Genomic DNA, 18,746 nt, shown 5'->3' with positions numbered 1-18,746 from the left:
TCATCAAGTGATTCCCCACATGCAGCCTTGTACTGATTTTGTGCAACAACAGAACTACAGCTAAAGATGATAAAGAATAAAAGAGGCTGAATGTATAAAACAAGAAAAAGAAAAAGAACTGTATCTGGTGGTGTTTATGGGCTGCAGACCGCTAGTTGACATTACATGCAGTAGAAATGTTTACCCAGACACTAACACTGATACTGAATTAATAAAATCTCAGTTAGAGCTAGAGAAAGTAACTAAACATGATAATACATACTGTATAATGCACTGTGATATTTCCTTTCTTTTCCTGGCTAACTTCAGTATGACCAGCATAACATTCTAGTTGTCTGGACTGAATTGTGAACTGACTGGCTGGTTGAAACTCTGGTTAGATGTCATAGGTTGCTGTAGCCACACTTCAATTTTACAGAAATCATATATGGGAATGATATGAATACATTTAGGTCAGTAAAAGATTTATAATGTTAGTAAGTCGATACATTTGAATTTTTGTTGGGACATGCATCTAAACAGATGGCTAAGAAAAAGAAGGCCCAGAGTTCTACCTGCTCAATTGATCTGAAAATATCCAAAAGCATTTTAGATATATGATGTGCTTAAACAATGCTGTTTGCCAAAATCTGAATCTATAAGCCCAATCACCTTAATATCAGTTTGTATGTTCACATACACACATATATCTAGTGCAGCCTTGTGTCCAAAATGTCCTCAATGGAGGGTTAATTACTTTTGAAAGTGAAAATTAATAGGGGAAAAAAGATTACATAATATTTTACCAGAATATTTTAAATGTTCTGAAGAGAAATAATAATACTAATAATAATTCTTGAAAACTTGTATTTTTAAACCCCCCCTGCACCTCCATTTTACACCCACACAGGTGTTTTCACTTTGCTGCCTGATTTGACCTCCTCTCCGGACCGTGTGGGCAGTTACAGACAATGCTTGATTGAGGTCTGCTGCACCTGTTAGGCCAGGACATCCTAAACATTTATAATTACTCTATAGCAGTTTGACCTGTCACAGCAGGAAAAGCACAGATGTTACAAATTACATTAACAATGTTCTATTAAAGTGTCCCAGTAAATCTGCATGCACATTACGAGTATCTTGAAACTGAAGCAGCTAAATGGAATTCAGCCATCATTTCTTTTTGTTATTAACACATGCTATTCCTACAGTGATATGTCAAAATTTCTTCTGTGAAAAAAGCCTAATGAGTTTGGTGACCTTGTGTGATTCCCGGCATTGCTCAGCCCAACATCAACATGAGTTCTTATCAGCCAGAATAATTGAAAACACCTGTGAGGGTGCAGGTCTTTACTAAGCTGTTATCAAAAGAGTTTAGCTCTGTGAGAACCCAAACATCACGTGTATGCATGCAGCCAAAACATCAAACTCTGCTTTGTTGTCTCAGTAGCCCTGTTGCTCACCTGAGGTAATATAAAGTTTGTATATGTAAAAAAAAAAAAAGAAAAAAAAAAGAAAAGTTATTCTCTTTCAAAAAGCTTCTTTATGTCATTTCACTTTTATTCATCTGCAAACATTTTCTCCTTGGAAAGAATAAAATATTTAAATAGTCTGCTCAAAAATACATTATAGGTGCATTCTCAAACCAAACGTGCAGAGTCCAGAGGAAGGACGCTTTCTGAAGCATCTATTCACATACTGTGAACAGATCAGTATCCTACAGAGTGTGGGAAAACATATTCTAGTGTGTCTCAGTCTGAAAGTCTTACACACAGTGGTTAGAGACTGTGCCCGACCCTTTAACTTGAGGGACCCCCTTAAGATGTGTATTTGGCTCCCTAAGACTTACTGGAACTGTGGCTTTGCTCCATTGTGTTGAAGAAGAGACAGACTCCTGCAGTCAGCAGCAGGTGCATGGATTCATACAGTAATTTGGGAGAAAAGACGCTCCATATGAAGAGATGGTACCGCAGGACAGTTACCAGCACAATGTAGGCTGCAGCTGGCACGGACCTCAGCAGGGCCAAACAGTAGCAGCCATGGCCGACTGCAGCCGAGCTCCTGCAGAGAGGAAAAGTATTCATCAGAGAGCAGGAGAGCACTGCAGAGAGCAAAGCAGGCAACTGTGAATAATAGGCAAACTTCCTAAACAGCAACACAGAAAAGTTTATATGTGAACCAAGGGTAGCCTAAGCTGCTTTATGTTTTCTAAATGATGATGTCAAATCGGCAAAGCTGCAGATTGTTTGATGATTCACAGTGAAGGCAGTTTTTTCTTGAACTTACGCATGTACCCAAGAGAAGAGTCTGATCCAATTATCTTCTCACAATAATATGGATTGCTGGCAAACTCTGATAAAGAAGTTAATGACTTTAAAATCTGCATGATGGGGGAGTGTGTGTGTGTGGGGGGGGGGGGGCAGTGCGAAGATTAGGAGATGATGATGTGAGACCAAAACACACACGGATACACAAAGACTTGGGTACACTAGACTTTATCTCTGAGAACACGCTGAAACACACTCGTAAATTAGTACAGGGATCTTGCCCATTTAAACAGGCAGAGTCCCAGCTGAGGGGGAGGAACTTCAAGCCTTGTCCCAAGACAAGAGAAGTAGGAGACATGGGAATTAGTCCAGTTGGAGGTGGAAATTTAATGAAAGGGCCAGTTAGAAACACACAACAATGTTGATTTCGATAAAAATACACACAGGAACAAATGTGTCCAACCCTAACGATAATCAATAATGTGCTTTTTTGAATGCAACAATTCAATAAGAAGGAAAAAGAAAATGTGCATTTTTTTTGCTACGCTGTCCTGTTGTTAATAAACCCAAGTCTTGTTTTTGGAGTGTTGGACGTCATTTAAGTCAGTTATGATAACATTTCATTAGGATGAGCAATGCAACTGGTCAGATGATCAGACAGATTTAAAGGGACACGCAGTGACTACAGTGATTTAGGATATCAATGCCATGAAGTTGGGGGACTCACAGGTGACAGATTGGAAACAATGGTCATATTTGACGCAGCAGATGCCGAGATATCCTGACTTTTAGTCTCCTAGCATGGCTCAAGCTCCAAAAACACTGGATCCTACACTTCCCATAATGCAACTGAATATGGTCTTTTGTTAAATCCTCCCTGCCTGATAAACGTCCAGGTCTTTCAAATGCCATGGCCCCAGTTTGTATTGTTTGTGTCATGAATTTGTAGTATGCAGTATGCTCAAACTGGCGACTGCCCTAATAGACCTACTTTTAAATCTGTGACTAGCAAAGCCGCCATATCCTCAGATGAAGAGAAATGAAGATGGTGAGCACAATATCATGGAACTGATACTTAGAGGAAAATGTCACGAGCCGCATGAAATAACAGCCACATAAAGACACTTTGCTCAACTTTAGCTTGATGTCATTTATGTGTTTTTAGTAAACTGAAATTCAGCTGAAGAAAGAAGGTGGCCCTGAACACAGCATAAAAAGCGCAAAATGAAGGATAAATGAAGCGCTGACTGAGGAAGATCCCACCACTCCAAATCCTACACCAAAACACTAAAATAAGAGTTTGATGGAAGGCTACATTGTCCTTCAACACATTGTATTTCAGTAAAGCATTTCACTTTCGAGCTCACAAAGCAGCAAGCTGCACAAAAGATCAACTGTCTGTCACAGTCTCCACTTGTGCTTTTTCACAGCTCTCAACAAAAGGTAATTTCAAAGAGCCAATGCAGCTTCTTGGAAATCAAGCACACAGTGAAAATAGCTTAACCTGAATATACTTTTTTATTGTTTATATTTACGTCAGAGTATAAGACTTTAAGAGACAGCTTTAATGATGTCCTCTGATTGGCTGGTTTACAATGATTATGTGCACTAAAACAAAGAAAACATTATGTTTAAATTCTGAAATTGCTTTAAGTAGAGTTTGACTGTGTCAAGGGAGACCCGTTGAAAGGCTATTGATCAAAGTCCATTTCCAGTACTTGCCTTGTGGTCGAGCTGCTGATGGTGCAGAGTGAATTCTAAATGAGCTACTGTATATGAGCCTCTTTTAGAGTTTCATTTGTCACGGTGTCTCTTGAGTGCACATTCACACGTGGGGTTTCCGTTGAAAGCACTGATAGGCACGCTAGGAATAATAATAATACTGTCATGCAGTATGTAATGTTTGGAAGCTGGATTTAATGTGATGTTAGCTTGATGTTGGCATCACAGAACAAGGCTAAAGTCCCTGCAGTGGCCTCTAGAGGCTGCAGTGAAAATGTCATGGATATCTGGCTAGTGGTTTTGGGGATGTATTGTCATTGATGAAACCTTAGGTCACAGGGACACTGATGGTAGGGCTAAATGAAAGGTCGGGAGGTCACCAACATCAGTCATTCTTTGAGGACCTCAAATGTCCACATCAAATTTCATGGCAAGCCAGCCAGGAGCCATTCTGGACCAAAGTGTTGGATGGATGAATGGATCAACATGGTCATCCCTAGGCTCTGCCGCTGGCAGCATGGAAATTTTAAGATGAAGTAGAACTTTTTGATCAGAATCTGTCTGGACTACTTCAATGTTATATTCAAATGTGGGATCAAAGATTATTAAGATTATAAATCATACACAGGCATTTACACCCTCTGCAATGTAATTTCAGTGAGACCATTGTCCTAACAAAATTACTTATTATTTCTTTACGTAAAGTAGAGACTTTTTATCACAAGGCTGCAGCCTTAGATATATCATTTCATTTCTTTTACTGGCATTTAAACAACACAGAGTAGGCAGGTTAAACAGACTTCTTCTATACAAATACCATCCTCTGTCTACATAAAACAAGCATTTTAGTTTTGGCTCCATCAGCAGGGCAGCTGTTGCCCAGCCACAGACCTCATCACTCAGCACTGTGCAGGGGCCTCATGCTGAGGGGAAGCTGTAGATATTGGCTAAATTCACACACATACAGCAACCCAGCTATTGGCCTCTCTCCAGTTTAGGTCTTATGCAGGTTAAGCTGTTTACATGCATCTTTGATACCCTGCAAGCGAGTATCCTTGTTGCTATGAGTAAACCAATTAAATGAATATTTCTGTGCAACTGTACTGTCCCACCCACAGAGAGGATTTCAGAACGAAAACGTATAAAAAAAAGAAACAACCAATACTCAAAAGTAAAAGTGATGATGCTGTGCAGCTGCGCTTCAAACCAAATAAGAGAGCAGAATGTTAAAATGAAATTATACCACAGGGCAGTGGTTTCCAACATTTTGAAGGACAAACACCTAAAGCTCCATCAGATGACCTCAAGTACCCTTTTATTGGTACCACCTGTCATAAAACTATTAATGTATTTATTGTAGGACAACTATTAATTATTTATTTTTAGTGTTATCATTAAAATAAGGTTTCATAAAAGTGTCAGTGTTTGGGTTGCCTTGATCAAGTTGGAATTCACCCCTAGGCTCTGCCACATGGAGTGACGCTCCAGCTGGACGTTTCAACAATTTCCATTACTCTTAGCTTACTAGGTAAACTGATTATTTATAAGCTTTATCCAACTATTTAAACGGTTTATCTATTCTTTTAGCTAGCCATTTCAGGATGGTTAATTCATTACCTTTAGCTATTTGAACTGTTTATCCAATTTATTCATTCCATTTATCTGTTACTTATGGTTAACTACTTCAAACTTTGTGCTCGAAGGCTAATTCGTTTTCATAACTGACTCAGGTTGATGGTCAGTTTGCTGGTTATAGTTATGAAGATCAGCATAACACCTACTAATTTGAAATCAAATCACAACTTTATTTTTCACTTGAGTTTTCCCACGTACACCCTGGCAAATGCAGAAGTAACCTTGGGTTACAAACAGCCCTGGTGGGATATCACTGCCATAGCGTGACATTTAAACTGACGCTTACCTGTGTCTCTCTGAGCTTAGGTAGCAGATGAGGTGACATGCCCAGAGCAGGGGCCCTGCGTAAGTGCTAAGGGCCGTTAAGAAGATGGCAGGTGCTTCTACATAACTTTCCAGTCCAACGAAGCCGACTGAAATGTCGATGGTGGCAATGTTGTTGGAATTGCCCTGCAGGAGCACAAAGAAATCTTATTTTAGCTTCAACAACGGCACATGAGTTTACAGACAAAACAAGTACACAAAGATCTGTGGGTGAAGCTTTGTAAGCATTTCAGAGCTCTAAAGAACTGGTCCTCTGCTTTATCATCATTACTCTGAGCTTCTGGCGACTTCCCAGTGGCCCAGTTGTTTGTGTTTTCCAGTCCCTGACCAGAGCAGCACACACACACCGCTTTCTGTCTAGAGCTGGACTCTTGTTAGAGCCACTCAGGCTACTGTGTAAGTGTGCATGTGTGTATGTGCCAGCACACACATTCTGCTTTTTAAAAGGAGTGTTATTTCTGGCTTATTTAACTTTGTAACCAATTTCCAGTATCTCTGGACCAAACCAAATGTGCCTGCAGTGAACTTGCAATATTAAACTTTGTAACCTTGTTTAATTCTCTCTTTTAATCACACTTTAGAGGATTATCACTACAATGCAATCATTGTAGCCACAATATAAAGGGTATTTGGTTCTGCAAATGTAGGATGCATTCACATAAAAAATGTGCCTTTGTTCGAATGTATTAATACAGTGCAACTCATTATTTATGTAGTCGTCTCATCACAGCATGTGAGGGAATCATCATTAAATTTTTTTTAAATTATAGAATATAGAAATATATAAAGTGGTCTATCAGATCATAAAGTAAGCAGGTTGAAATGTGTATTCAGTTCAAATCAAGTGACAAAAAAGCAAAGTAATCCATCCACCTCTGAGACGCAGCCTTCAAACAAATCAATCAACCTGAGCCACTGAACAGCACCTCGGAGAAACGCCGCTGCGCCTGCTCACATCTTTTCCTACAAAGCTCAAATGGGCTAATTTACAGTTTTTCAATTTGTAAGTGTTTTACTTAAATTGAATTCCCTTGCGCATAACAAGTGATAATTACATTACAGAGTCATTGTGACTGCTCGGCTGTGGCATGTACGCTCCACCCTAACATGAACACACACACACACACACAGGGAAAAGAGAAATCTCTGGGAAGCAGCGGAGATCAAGGATGGCTTTCTTGTTAATTTTGAATGCAATGAAGATCAATAAGCAGCAACACATGGAGTAATGGTTTACTTCCCTTCTGTGCACTCATCTCTGATCAAAGAGGAAGAGAACATTAACAACTGGCTCCATTTTGAACAACACACAGTGAATATCAGTGAGCAGGTTGGAGGCTGCATATGGAAATGTTCTGCTTGCTTTCTTGCTGAAATCCTGCTGAGATCTTTTCAATGTACCATCAACAAAGACATTACTTGAGAAAAAAAACACAAGCGCAATTGTCATAACAACTGTTAGAGTGTGGGGCTGGTCTAACACAGTTCCCTGCTGTAACAATGCAAAGAAAAAAGTAAGAATCCTAGAGCCAAGACAACTCTCTATTTTGGGGTAAGTGTGATGGGAATAACTTGTGATCATTAAATACATCACTAAACAGAAAGATGAACTTTAACTTAAAGTCAATTCTGTCAAATTAACTAAACTTGAGTCCACCTTTAACGTCTGAGCTCTAAAAACATCCTTGTGATGATTCATGGTTTTATACAGAAGGTTGCATCTGAAATCACACCCATGGGGTGACTCGTCCCTGCTCACGTGGCAACATTTGCACAAACTTGCTCATTTCTGAAGAATAAACACCTCCTTGCTGCTTTACTGACCATCTGGTTTTGGGCCGGTGATAAATCCACAGAAGATCCACTGCAAAGTCTGACTCGTCCATCACTCTGAATGATCAAGACAGCTAAATGCAGACGGCCAAAACTTCTCCGGTGAGACAGCTAATTCATCATGTGATACGATTTAACTTTTTTCTGACACTAGCAATGTCTGCATCTGAGGTTACCTGAAATTTTTCCCATAATCCTCCTGTGTTTTTTTGTGTGCGGTTGCCAAAAAACAAGGACACTTTGAAAACAACATCTTCTTGCCAATGGTTATAATAAAGCTTCTGAAAACACAACAGAAATGCAACTACAATCGCAGGAAAAAGTATGTGAACCTCTTGGCATTACCTGGATTTCTGCATAAATTGGTCATAAATTGTGATTTGATCTAAGTCACAACAATAGACAAACAGGTCATATAATGTTTTTTCCCTCTCCTTTATTGAGCTATATACCTTTTTTATGCATGTAATGGGTTTGCAAAGTGAAAAAGTTAAAAAACATAAAGTTGTTACTGTGATGTAGAGACAGAACTCAGGTAAAACTTTATGGATGAAAGATACATTTGTTACAAATTAATAACTCACCACTCTGAAACTCTTGTTGCTAAGCTGGTAAGGGGAAATATAGCTGAACTGAAGCCGTGTTTACCGTCCTCTCACGACCCGCCCTACTCTGCTTCTGATTGGCTAGTAGTTCTTAACTAGATACTGTGCATGTGCAACTCCCAACGACGATATTGTAGAGGTAAGATGTATCACTCTTTAGCTAAAATGGAGTGTTCAATGCACAGGGTGAAAAGAGGAGCTGCAACAATGTGCAGTATGACAAAAATATGGTGTTTTTTGAAAATGAAACCAAGTAAACCTGTTGTGGTACAACCCCTAAATAAGATTTCGAACCTGAAAATGAGCATAATATGACCTCTTTAAACTAATACCACACAAACAATTATGTTTTCCTGTTTTTATTGAACACACCGTGTAAACATTCACAGTGCAGGGTGGAAAAAGCAGGTGAACCCTTGGATTTAATAACTGGTTAACCCTCCTTTGGCTGCAATAACCTCAACCAGACGTTTCCTGTAGTTGCAGGTCTGATCGTCTTCACACTTGGCAGGTGACTTTAATGAAGATCAGATCACATTTTATGAACAATTTATGCAGAAATCCAGGTAATTCCAAAGGGTTCACATACTTTTTCCTGCAACTGTATGGTTCCAGACCCCACATTAATCTCTTACAACTCTAATCAATTTGCAACCCAGAGCTCATCGATTAGCTCTACATGTACTTGCTGATTAGATTTTAATTCAACATAATTTTGATTGTTCTGCATGATGAGACCAGTTTTTGTTTCAGAGCAGCAAATTTAAATCACATATGTCGCTGCTTTACAGATCCATTATGGTTACAGCATCGTTGACATTATTACTCAAAGGTCTGTAATTACATGCCTGGGCGCCTACACTGAAAATTGTCTGGTGGCGCTCTATTCCCGAGCACATCAAAGTATTAATGACCCAAGGGTGATGACGGTTATTAAATTGTTAGCGATGTGGAAGTTCAGTGTTCACAACAATACACATCTGCTAACCAAATATCTGTCCTGCGTGGAGGTTCAATCCAAAGCCAGGCATCTTGAGGAACATTCACAGCCCATAACACCATAACACATCCACAGGAAACAACTAGTCCAGTTGGCCTTCTTGCCAGTGCTGGATGAAAGTAATCTCATTTGAAACAAACACATCCTCTGCCCAGAGCTGCACCAATTACAGTTTCCAACACTTTATCAGTGGTGATAGCTTTCCTAAATGTTGCTATACTCTGTGTCAGACTGTTAAATTAGATGTCTCTTACAATCAGATAAGAAAAACTTGCTTACTGCTTTGTTGTTCCCTGGACTTCCATTTGTAGAGGGGTCGATTTTGATTTGATACGCATCTACACAACTCAGTCAGCACCAACAGGTATTGCACTTGAAGTGAAATGTTTGTCATTTGTGAACTAGTAATGGTTTGATAATTGTTTTTTTAAGCGCAACACTTATTTTATAGATTTACTGAAGGGTGAATTTTATTGGCCTGGGCTACAATCAAAGATAATTTGGGGAGGTCTGTAGGGGGGTCCAACCAAGCTTGTCTGACTCTTAAAAGACAAACAGTAACTCAAAACAATTGCTTTTAATAAAAAATATCAATCACTACTATCCACTGTTGCAATACACCTTTATTAATTAAAGGAAGTTTCAACGAGAGCAGTGCTCTTTCTCAGGAAGGCCCCCACACTGTCGCTGGACCTAAAGACCATGGCTCTGAGAAAAATGGAGGGAGGTCTTCAGAAATGTGTTTCACCTGGGCAAGTTGCTACCAGCAATGGTTGTGCGCATTATGGGAATATCCTAGAAATACGGCGATAGCGGAAACAGCTGATTGTGCATGTGAGGTAAATGTTTGCTATGTTAGAAGTTATTCGGCAAAGGTGTTTCCATCTCCCAGTTAGCGCATTATCTCTTTTTCAAAAAAGACAGATACCACCTCAAGCAAGCGGGAAAACTTCTTTTAGCAAAATTGAGGAAGTTTTCTGAAATATGTTGGCGGAAAAACGACAACTGACAGCAGTAGTTCCATTGCAATGAATTTGTTGCAAAATTTCACCTTTTTAATACCAACCATTTAGCTCCCAACTCCCCATTTACTAATATCATTCTGAAGATATAAAATAGTTGGCAATATACAACTTACTAGTAGCATTGTGAGGAAATGTAACTTTGAGGTTTTTGGTGTCTGGCCACTCAAACGTTAACAACTTTGCAAAGAAAAATATGGGTTGCCAAAATAATGAGCAAGATTTTGATGAATTTACTGCCATTCAAATACACTGGTGCGGTGCCCGTTTAGGTTGTGGTTGTTTGGAGCGTGTGCCCATTCCAAACAGGCCAATTTCTTGGCACCCGCCAAGTGTGAAGTTGATCAGTTGAACAAAGAACAGAAGATTCCTTCCTTTATAGTTAGACATAGATTAAAAATTACTTTATACAACTCCACTGCACAACATATATGAAACACTTAACAGACAAAGTGGCTACCTTCCATTATTGTTGCTTACCTGAAAGTAAAAGAACGCCTGACCAAACCAGTAATGCATGATGGTGGTTTGGGCTGCGTCATAGTGGAGTTTCTTCCAGATAAACTGAGCCATGAGTGTCTGGATCAACAGGCAGCAGCAAAGCACTGGCAGGTTGTGAGCTCGAAACAACATCGAAACCAACAAAACCAAGCCACTGTAAATCTCCCATAAGCCCCTGCTCTTCAACTTGGCATCTGCTGTGATGATCTGGGACCGCAACAGGTCTTTGGTGCCCGAGAAGAGGATGCCCAAAACGAAGACGTAAACAAAGCGCGCCTCCACTGTTCCCCTAAAAGAGAAAGATTACAGACTGTGTCATTTCTGCATTTGCAGTAAGCCAGTATTGATTTTTCTCTACAAAACTCCTCAATCAATATTCAAGTAATTGTGGTAAGTGACTCTGTGATGTGGATTCTGGCAGTTACTGTACCTGTTCCTGCATCTAGCAATTAAATATCCAGATATATTTAGGTTTTAGGACATGAGGAAAATTATTTAATTCAGACTTTATATGATAAAAGAAAAAAAATCTAATTACTTAAGAGAACCAAAACAACACTCTTCAGAAATCAAATGCAATAGGGCATAAAGCCCCTACACAGTCTTTGAAAAGAAGACAGAAACTCTACACCTAAACAGATTCATATCATCTCTGTAACAATGACATTTTCTTTTGGTAGAGAACATTTTGATAAATGGGGTATCTTAAGATAAATGGTAAACAGCATCAGTAACAGCAGTTATGGAAAGTCGAGTGTAAAAGCTCAAAACAATAGTTCATATTTAGCTGAGTGACTTGTCAACATATGTTCCACTTATTAACAAAAAAAGTTTGGGAGAACAAACATAGCCAATGATCTACAGTCTAACACACCTGTAGTTCCTGCAGATTTCAGACCCAGTTATAGTAGCATTTCAAAGTTCACTACTTTAATTAATTTCATATCCCTGTCTCTTGTTTGACAGGATCCCTAATATTTCTGAAACTCATAACCCTTCTTTCATTCAGTATGCAGTATGTCAATGTAACATTAATAATTAAAGGTCTGAGACTGGAAGACAGAGAATCGCCTGAGGAAAACAGACTTTCGCACACCCATCACTCTGTCTGTTGTGCTTTCTGCATCGCTATATTTTGTATTGCATTAATATTTTCGGCTCATGTGACGTTTTTCAGCTGCTACTGATATCTAAAATCGCTTTTTTGAATGGAGTACCACAGGCTGTACACAGTAAGGAGAACACAACAGTGGCACTGAAACAACCCAGACTACAACCTACTCTTGAAGGTCACAGAGGAGTTTCATAACAGCTGACTTGGAATGCTAATGTTTAATTTTAGTATTTTTGACATACTGCTACATTTATAATAATACAACACACTGACCAAAATGTATAGCCTGTATTTTTATAACAAATTATATTAAATTATATCATTACTGTACAGTAGATCACACTGGCGTATACATCTGGAGGATGGGTACTGCATTTTGGATATTTCAGGGGCTAATGTACCCGTTGTCATTATAAGCACATATTGCAGGAGCTATACATAATCCAAATGTAAACAAAAAGGCCCTAGTGCCAAAAACCAAACCACAGGATCTGAACCTCTTAAAACATTCGAAAAACCTCTCAGTATAACACAATACAGGCCTACAAAAGGACCATGGAGTTGAATCAGCACCTCTCTGTGTGACACCTGACTGCATAGCTAGATGAACATGACAAAGTAAGTGTGTTTTTTCGATTTTCTTGGTAAAAAAATAAATAAATAATAAAGACAGATTGGGCTTTTAAGTCTGTTGACACTAATAATTACATTTTTTTACACTGTTTCACAAGGCATGAAATGTTTGCCAATATTTAAGGCACTGCACACCCACACATGTGGTTTCAATTACTGTGACTGATTAGACCTCTACTTACCCTGCAGTCATGTGGTGTCAGAATAATCGGGGAATTCACTTGAATGACCCTTCAAGACGAAACAACAACTCGGAAACTACACAACTTGCTGAGTTGACGTCATAATACGCAGAAGCATGGCGGACAAAAGTAAATGCTTTTTTATTCATTTATGTAGTGCATATACATTTTTTTCCCCGCACATGTAATTTGTAACATATTATTAAGCTGTAATCGTTTGATGCTGTCCACGTAGAGGGACCTTGATTTTCTTTTTTATTAGCATTATTCTTGATAGCAAGTCAGTCAGTTCTGAGGTGTTAAAATCGATAAATGTTACAAACTGATGCATGTTTGCCTTCCTTCATTTCTATGTAAAATAATTTTAAAAAGAATGACATAAGTCAGACTGTATTCAGAAGCATGGCTCACTCTTATTTTTGTTTTAGCACAACAAGTACCAAGCCAATTTTCTCCTGCTTCACTTGTCACTTGTGTCATTTAAACGATTTGTCTTTCTGTTTCTGTTTGGTCAGACGACTGTGCCTGTTCATTTAGCTCTGATCGGTTGGATCCAAAATATTTCTTGTTCTTCTACACAATAAATGTAACAAGTTTGGAAAACAGGAATTTTCACCATTAATGGCTGGAAAGATGTAAGCTGTGTGTCCATGTCAGCAAGATTTAATACAGATGTAAAGATGGGCAACGGCTACACTGTCTTGTCCTGTGGTGTTTGACAGTTAGTCAGGGTCTAAAGTACTAAGCTGCAGCTACTACAAGGTTAAAAAGTTTCCATAAGGCTCTTCTCCTTCTAAAAGGCTTACTCCACAAAAATCCTTTTCAAACTATCAATAATTTATATGCTCAAAAAGTCCCAAATTGAAGCTTTAAGGGAAAAGTGCTTTCGATTATGAAGGCAATTACATTTGGTCTCATTTCCATTTCAGACATTCAGCATATGCTCTTATCCTCAGAAACTTAAATGAAAATATTTTTTTTCTCTAATCTGCTCTTTAATTAACTCACATTAGGAATATTTGTCCAACAAAATATGTATGAGTAAATTTGCCTTAATAAAACCAATAACAGACAACAAAAGAGTGGTAAGAGTTATGGCAATGATAAGTTATTTTATTCTATTTCGTTATGGATGGGGGGGAAATAAAGAGCATTAAGAGCTAATGAAGTTTAGGGAGTCACTGAATTTCCAAGGAGATACAGCCCGAGGAAATGGAGGCTTTTAACTGTATTCTCTGCAAAAATGTAGAGATTAACCCATTATTATTCATTAAGGATTAAATGTTTTTAATACGTTCACCTATTGACCACCGTAACCCAGATGATATTCAGAATCATATCCAACACTGATTTCAAGTAGCTTTTGGTAATATTTCCAAACTGTGACGGCTCAAAAGCTATTTACACGAAAATCTTGTCAGTTCACAAGCATGACGTTCGAGACACGCTTCCTCTCAGTCGAAGGCCATCACAAAGTAAAGCGACATTTCAACTGAAGCAGGATGCAGTCAAAGCTGTGAAAGCACTACAGGATAATAGCTGACCCTGAAGGAGTTGAGCAAGTATTGCACATGTATTATTAATCAGTGTGTTTTATGGAAACCTGTTCCAACAGAGGAAAGCAGCAGAGTAATATTCTCCATACAGCACTATTCTTTATTATTCACAACTCCCCTAACAATGTGGCAAGGATTGTATTCATCATTATTTTATGCAAAGGAAGAGTGGAAAATCTGGCCTGGATTTGATCTTATGCGAGGACAGTGAAGGGTTTGATCTACCGGGATTACTTATTAACTAGTGTGCCGGGTGGGGAAATTGAGAGAACTACAAACTAATCTTTCTGCCCTACATGTTTGTTTTTAATAATAAAAGCGCTGCACCGTGTACTTAATGTGACCGTCATCTCATACCTCGGCTTTACACGAAGAAGGAGGATGGCACACACATGAGATTTAGATGTGAGACATTAAGGATGCCTTCCCTTCTGAAACCTGTATATTTAACTCTGACTGCAGTACTAATCCAGTCAGTCAGTCTGAAACAATAAACATTTTCAGCAACACTGAGGCATGCAAAATTCTGAAAGGAATCTTGTTTGCTTTGACATTTTCAGCGCAGAAAGCCCTCCTTCTTGTCTGAGGCTATTTGCTGTTTGTCATTTCCCCACTTGCAGCCCCCCAAAAGTGGCTGCAGTTATGTTAAGTGTCTCCTGATTACAGAAAGTCACACAACGCAGCTTTGCACCCATCAGATTGCTTAACTTTTCCAGCCCTTACTTAAATGAGTCTAGTCATTTAGCTAAGGGGTTATTATTGTGATTTATGCTTTCCATCCAACTCTACAGCAGTTGGAACTGTAACACTAAACAAGAATCCTGCAATAGCTGCATATAACCATGGCACGTGCTGGGTTAATAATGCTGCATCTTTATTTGCTTCTGAAGTGTGTGTGCTCAGTGGTGTTATGCAAAGCATCTTGGAACCCCAGTCTAGAGGGATATTTTGTTCAAATGAGACTACAGCCTGCAAATTCTTGAGTCATTAGCATTGAACGACAATCCTATCAACCCTTCTCAGATATGTTATTGTCTGTCTGTGTTTAAGAGTTGAAGAGCAGTGGGGAAGACTGCTGACTTGACAGCAGTCCAAAAGACGACCATTGACACCTTGCACAAGGAGGGCAAGACACCAAAGGTCATTGCTAAAGATGCTGGCTGTTCACAGAGCTCTGTGTCCAAGCACATTAATAGAGAGGCGAAGGGAAGGAAAAGATGTGGTAGAAAAAAGTGTACAAGCAATAGGGATAACCGCACCCTGGAGAGGATTGTGAAACAAAAAAAAAGAGATTCACAAATAGTGGACTGCAGCTGGAGTCAGTGCTTCAAGAACCACCACACACAGACGTTTCAGCTGTCGCATTCCTTGTGTCAAGCCACTCTTGAACAAGACGCAGCGTCAGAAGCGTCTCGCCAGGGCTAAAGACAAAAAGGACTGGACTGCTGCTGAGTGGTCCACAGTTATGTTCTCTGATGAAAGTAAATTTTGCATTTCCTTTGGAAATCAAGGTCCCAGAGTCTGGAGGAAGAGAGGAGAGGCACAGAATCCACGTTGCTTGAAGTCCAGTGTAAAGTTTCCACAGTCAGTGATGGTTTGGGGTGCCATGTCATCTGCTGGTGTTGGTCCACTGTGTTTTCTGAGGTCCAAGGTCAACGCAGCCGTCTACCAGGAAGTTTTAGAGCACTTCATGCTTCCTGCTGCTGACCAACTTTATGGAGATGCAGATTTCATTTTCCAACAGGACTTGGCACCTGCACACAGTGCCAAAGCTACCAGTACCTGGTTTAAGGACCATGGTATCCCTGTTCTTATTTGGCCAGCAAACTCGCCTGACCTTAACCCTATAGAAAATCTATGGGGTATTGTGAAGAGGAAGATGCGATAAGCCAGACCCAACAATGCAGAAGAGCTGAAGGCCACTATCAGAGCAACCTGGGCTCTCATAACACCTGAGCAGTTCCACAGACTGATCGACTCCATGCCACGCCGCATTGCTGCAGTAATTCAGGCAAAAGGGGCCCCAACTAAGTATTGAGTGCTGTACATGCTCATACTTTTCATGTTCATACTTTTCAGTTGGCCAACATTTCCAAAAATCCTTTTTTTGTATTGGTCTTAAGTAATATTCTACTACTGAATTTGGGATTTTCATTGGTTGTCAGTTTTAATCATCACAATTAAATGAAATAAACATTTGAAATATATCAGTCTGTGTGTAATGAATGAATATAATATCCAAGTTTCACTTTTTGAATGGAATTACTGAAATAAATCAACTTTTTGATGATATTCTAATTATATGACCAGCACCTGTATAGAGTCAGCTAAGTCTATGTAGAAAATGACCAAAAGAACATTACTCACTCACTGATTCCCACTTGTATCACTACCATACTAAACACATGATCATAACTTTATTTAAGGGATAATCAATATACTTTGAAGACCTTGAAAACATGCGTCTTACTATGACGGATGGGGTCCTACATGATCATTTTCTACCAAAGTTGGAAAAGTTTTGGTTATTTCACGAGATATTTCTGTTTTTGTTTGCATATGATCCTCTATTGAGAAGAACATGGGGGTCTCAGTAGGCAAAAGGTGATGTCACTGGCCTTTTCTGCAATCACTCCCACATTCACTATTCTCTTTACAATAGACACTCTATAGTGTAATCTATAGTCAGTAATAAATGTAGATTTCTGCCCTTTATGAATCGTAATTTTTGCATCTTTGAAATGCAACACATAGCATTGTGGGATTGTTAGCAGAGAGTAGAGTCCATGCCATGAACACAGCCCTGTAGTCAAAATATAATTATGTTTGAATCAAATAAACTGAAGACAGTTGTGGGGTTTGTTTGTTTATGTTGCCCGGCCACTGTCGATCACATCTGACCGCACTCAAACAGACGTGATGAACCAGATTATCGTTCATAGTTTTTCAAGTTTTCATCATAAGTTATAACATAACATCTTTTTTTTTCAAACTTAAACTTCGATTATTGCTATAAAGTCATGAATATTCAATGTTATTGAGCAAAACCTTCAGATTTATTTCAGGGGCTTTAAAGCCTTAGGGAATCATCCACATTGCTTGGTGAGAAAACTCCACCAGCCACATCAATCCGATCTTATTGGCTGCATTTTGTAATGTTAATAGCAGTAACAGTAGACAGAAAATAGTAGCTTGTCAAGCTTTGGTACAGAGGAGCTGTCTGGATTTCATGTTACCTTGGAAACAAGTGCTGGTTTTCCAGCAAGGGAATAAGAAAAGGTAAGTCTAAGTCCAATCCCCTCAACATGTTTGGTGTATCCCCTTCATCAATCACCTGCATCAGGCTAACACTTACAGTAAATCAGCCAAAACAAGTAATTCACTGCCAGAGGAAAGCTTTGATGCAGGCGCCTGAGAATGAGGAGGGCCTGCCCACTTTGTCTGAGCCCCGGTTCTGTGAGATAAATCTAGACACGTTGATGTGGCAACTATTGAAATGCCACTGGGACAAAGTGGCAGACTTAAAAAAAAATGGTTAGAGACAAAACATCTAATTACACAACAAACCACTAGATCAATACCTGCTCTGCTGGCAGCACGTGTTGATGTCTTTTCAGCTTTATTCTGAAACAGTAACATGATTTAAGAAGATAAAAGTACACACCAAAGCACCTTTATGAACTAGGTAATGTTTTGAAATCAGTGGAAGATAATGATTAGCTAAATGTTACCACTGATATGTTGTAATAACACAGAATTGCCTTTGAAACAGGATTATGAAATGGTTTACCTCTTGGGTAATAAAACTGAAAACTGAATTTGTGTCTGTGTGTGTGTGGCAGGGGTTCACAGGTGTTTTGAGACGAGTTTGAATACATTTCCATTTTTAAGCGGGATCGGTATGCATGAATATTTTTAAATTGGGAACCTGCACAACAGCCCCTTTCTAGATAAAGCAGTACATGATAAAATGGGTCATGCTTTGTGCAGGTGTGAAGCACAAACACACACAGATGAAAACATAAACATTGTAAATGTTTCTTGTGGCTTTATGTTTGGTAGACAATGTGCCATAAACGCTAAGGAGGAGGAACAGAGACTGCAAAAAACTCTGGCTATGATGTATACAGGTATAGACAGGCTTGGCCCTCAGCCGGCTGCTTTGATGTTGAGCTACTTCCTATTATAGCCCTTACTCCAATGTTACTTTGATTGCATCTTTCTTTCTACATTTTTGTTGTTGTTGTTAGTGCTCGGGTTGTAATCAGAGACTTCTCAATATCCAGTTAAATAAAAAATAATGTAAAGTTCATAAAGTCTATTTTTAGGTTCATTTCGGATGATGCCATAAGGAAGGGTGTGTGTCAGAGAGA

General features: G+C 39.1%; 1 protein-coding gene across 1 annotated transcript in view; it reads right to left on the bottom strand.

The window, feature by feature from the left end:
• Window positions 1–1,469: 1,469 nt before the first annotated feature.
• Window positions 1,470–18,746, bottom strand: part of pigg (phosphatidylinositol glycan anchor biosynthesis class G) — a 60,241-nt gene continuing 42,964 nt past the window's right edge. The window contains exons 11-13 of the mRNA XM_038699924.1: window positions 10,868–11,177; window positions 5,890–6,053; window positions 1,470–2,040 (exon numbers count right to left, since the gene is read on the bottom strand). Of these exons, the coding sequence (XP_038555852.1) occupies window positions 1,818–2,040; window positions 5,890–6,053; window positions 10,868–11,177 (697 nt within the window). The 3' untranslated portion in view covers window positions 1,470–1,817. The remainder of the gene's footprint in view (window positions 2,041–5,889; window positions 6,054–10,867; window positions 11,178–18,746) is intronic.

This window comes from Micropterus salmoides, unplaced genomic scaffold (genome assembly GCF_014851395.1).
Source record: "Micropterus salmoides isolate LMB-PRFRI ecotype aquatic unplaced genomic scaffold, ASM1485139v1 Ms_hic_scaffold_5, whole genome shotgun sequence".
Taxonomy (NCBI): domain Eukaryota; kingdom Metazoa; phylum Chordata; class Actinopteri; order Centrarchiformes; family Centrarchidae; genus Micropterus; species Micropterus salmoides.
This window is presented reverse-complemented; position numbering and strand designations above follow the sequence as displayed.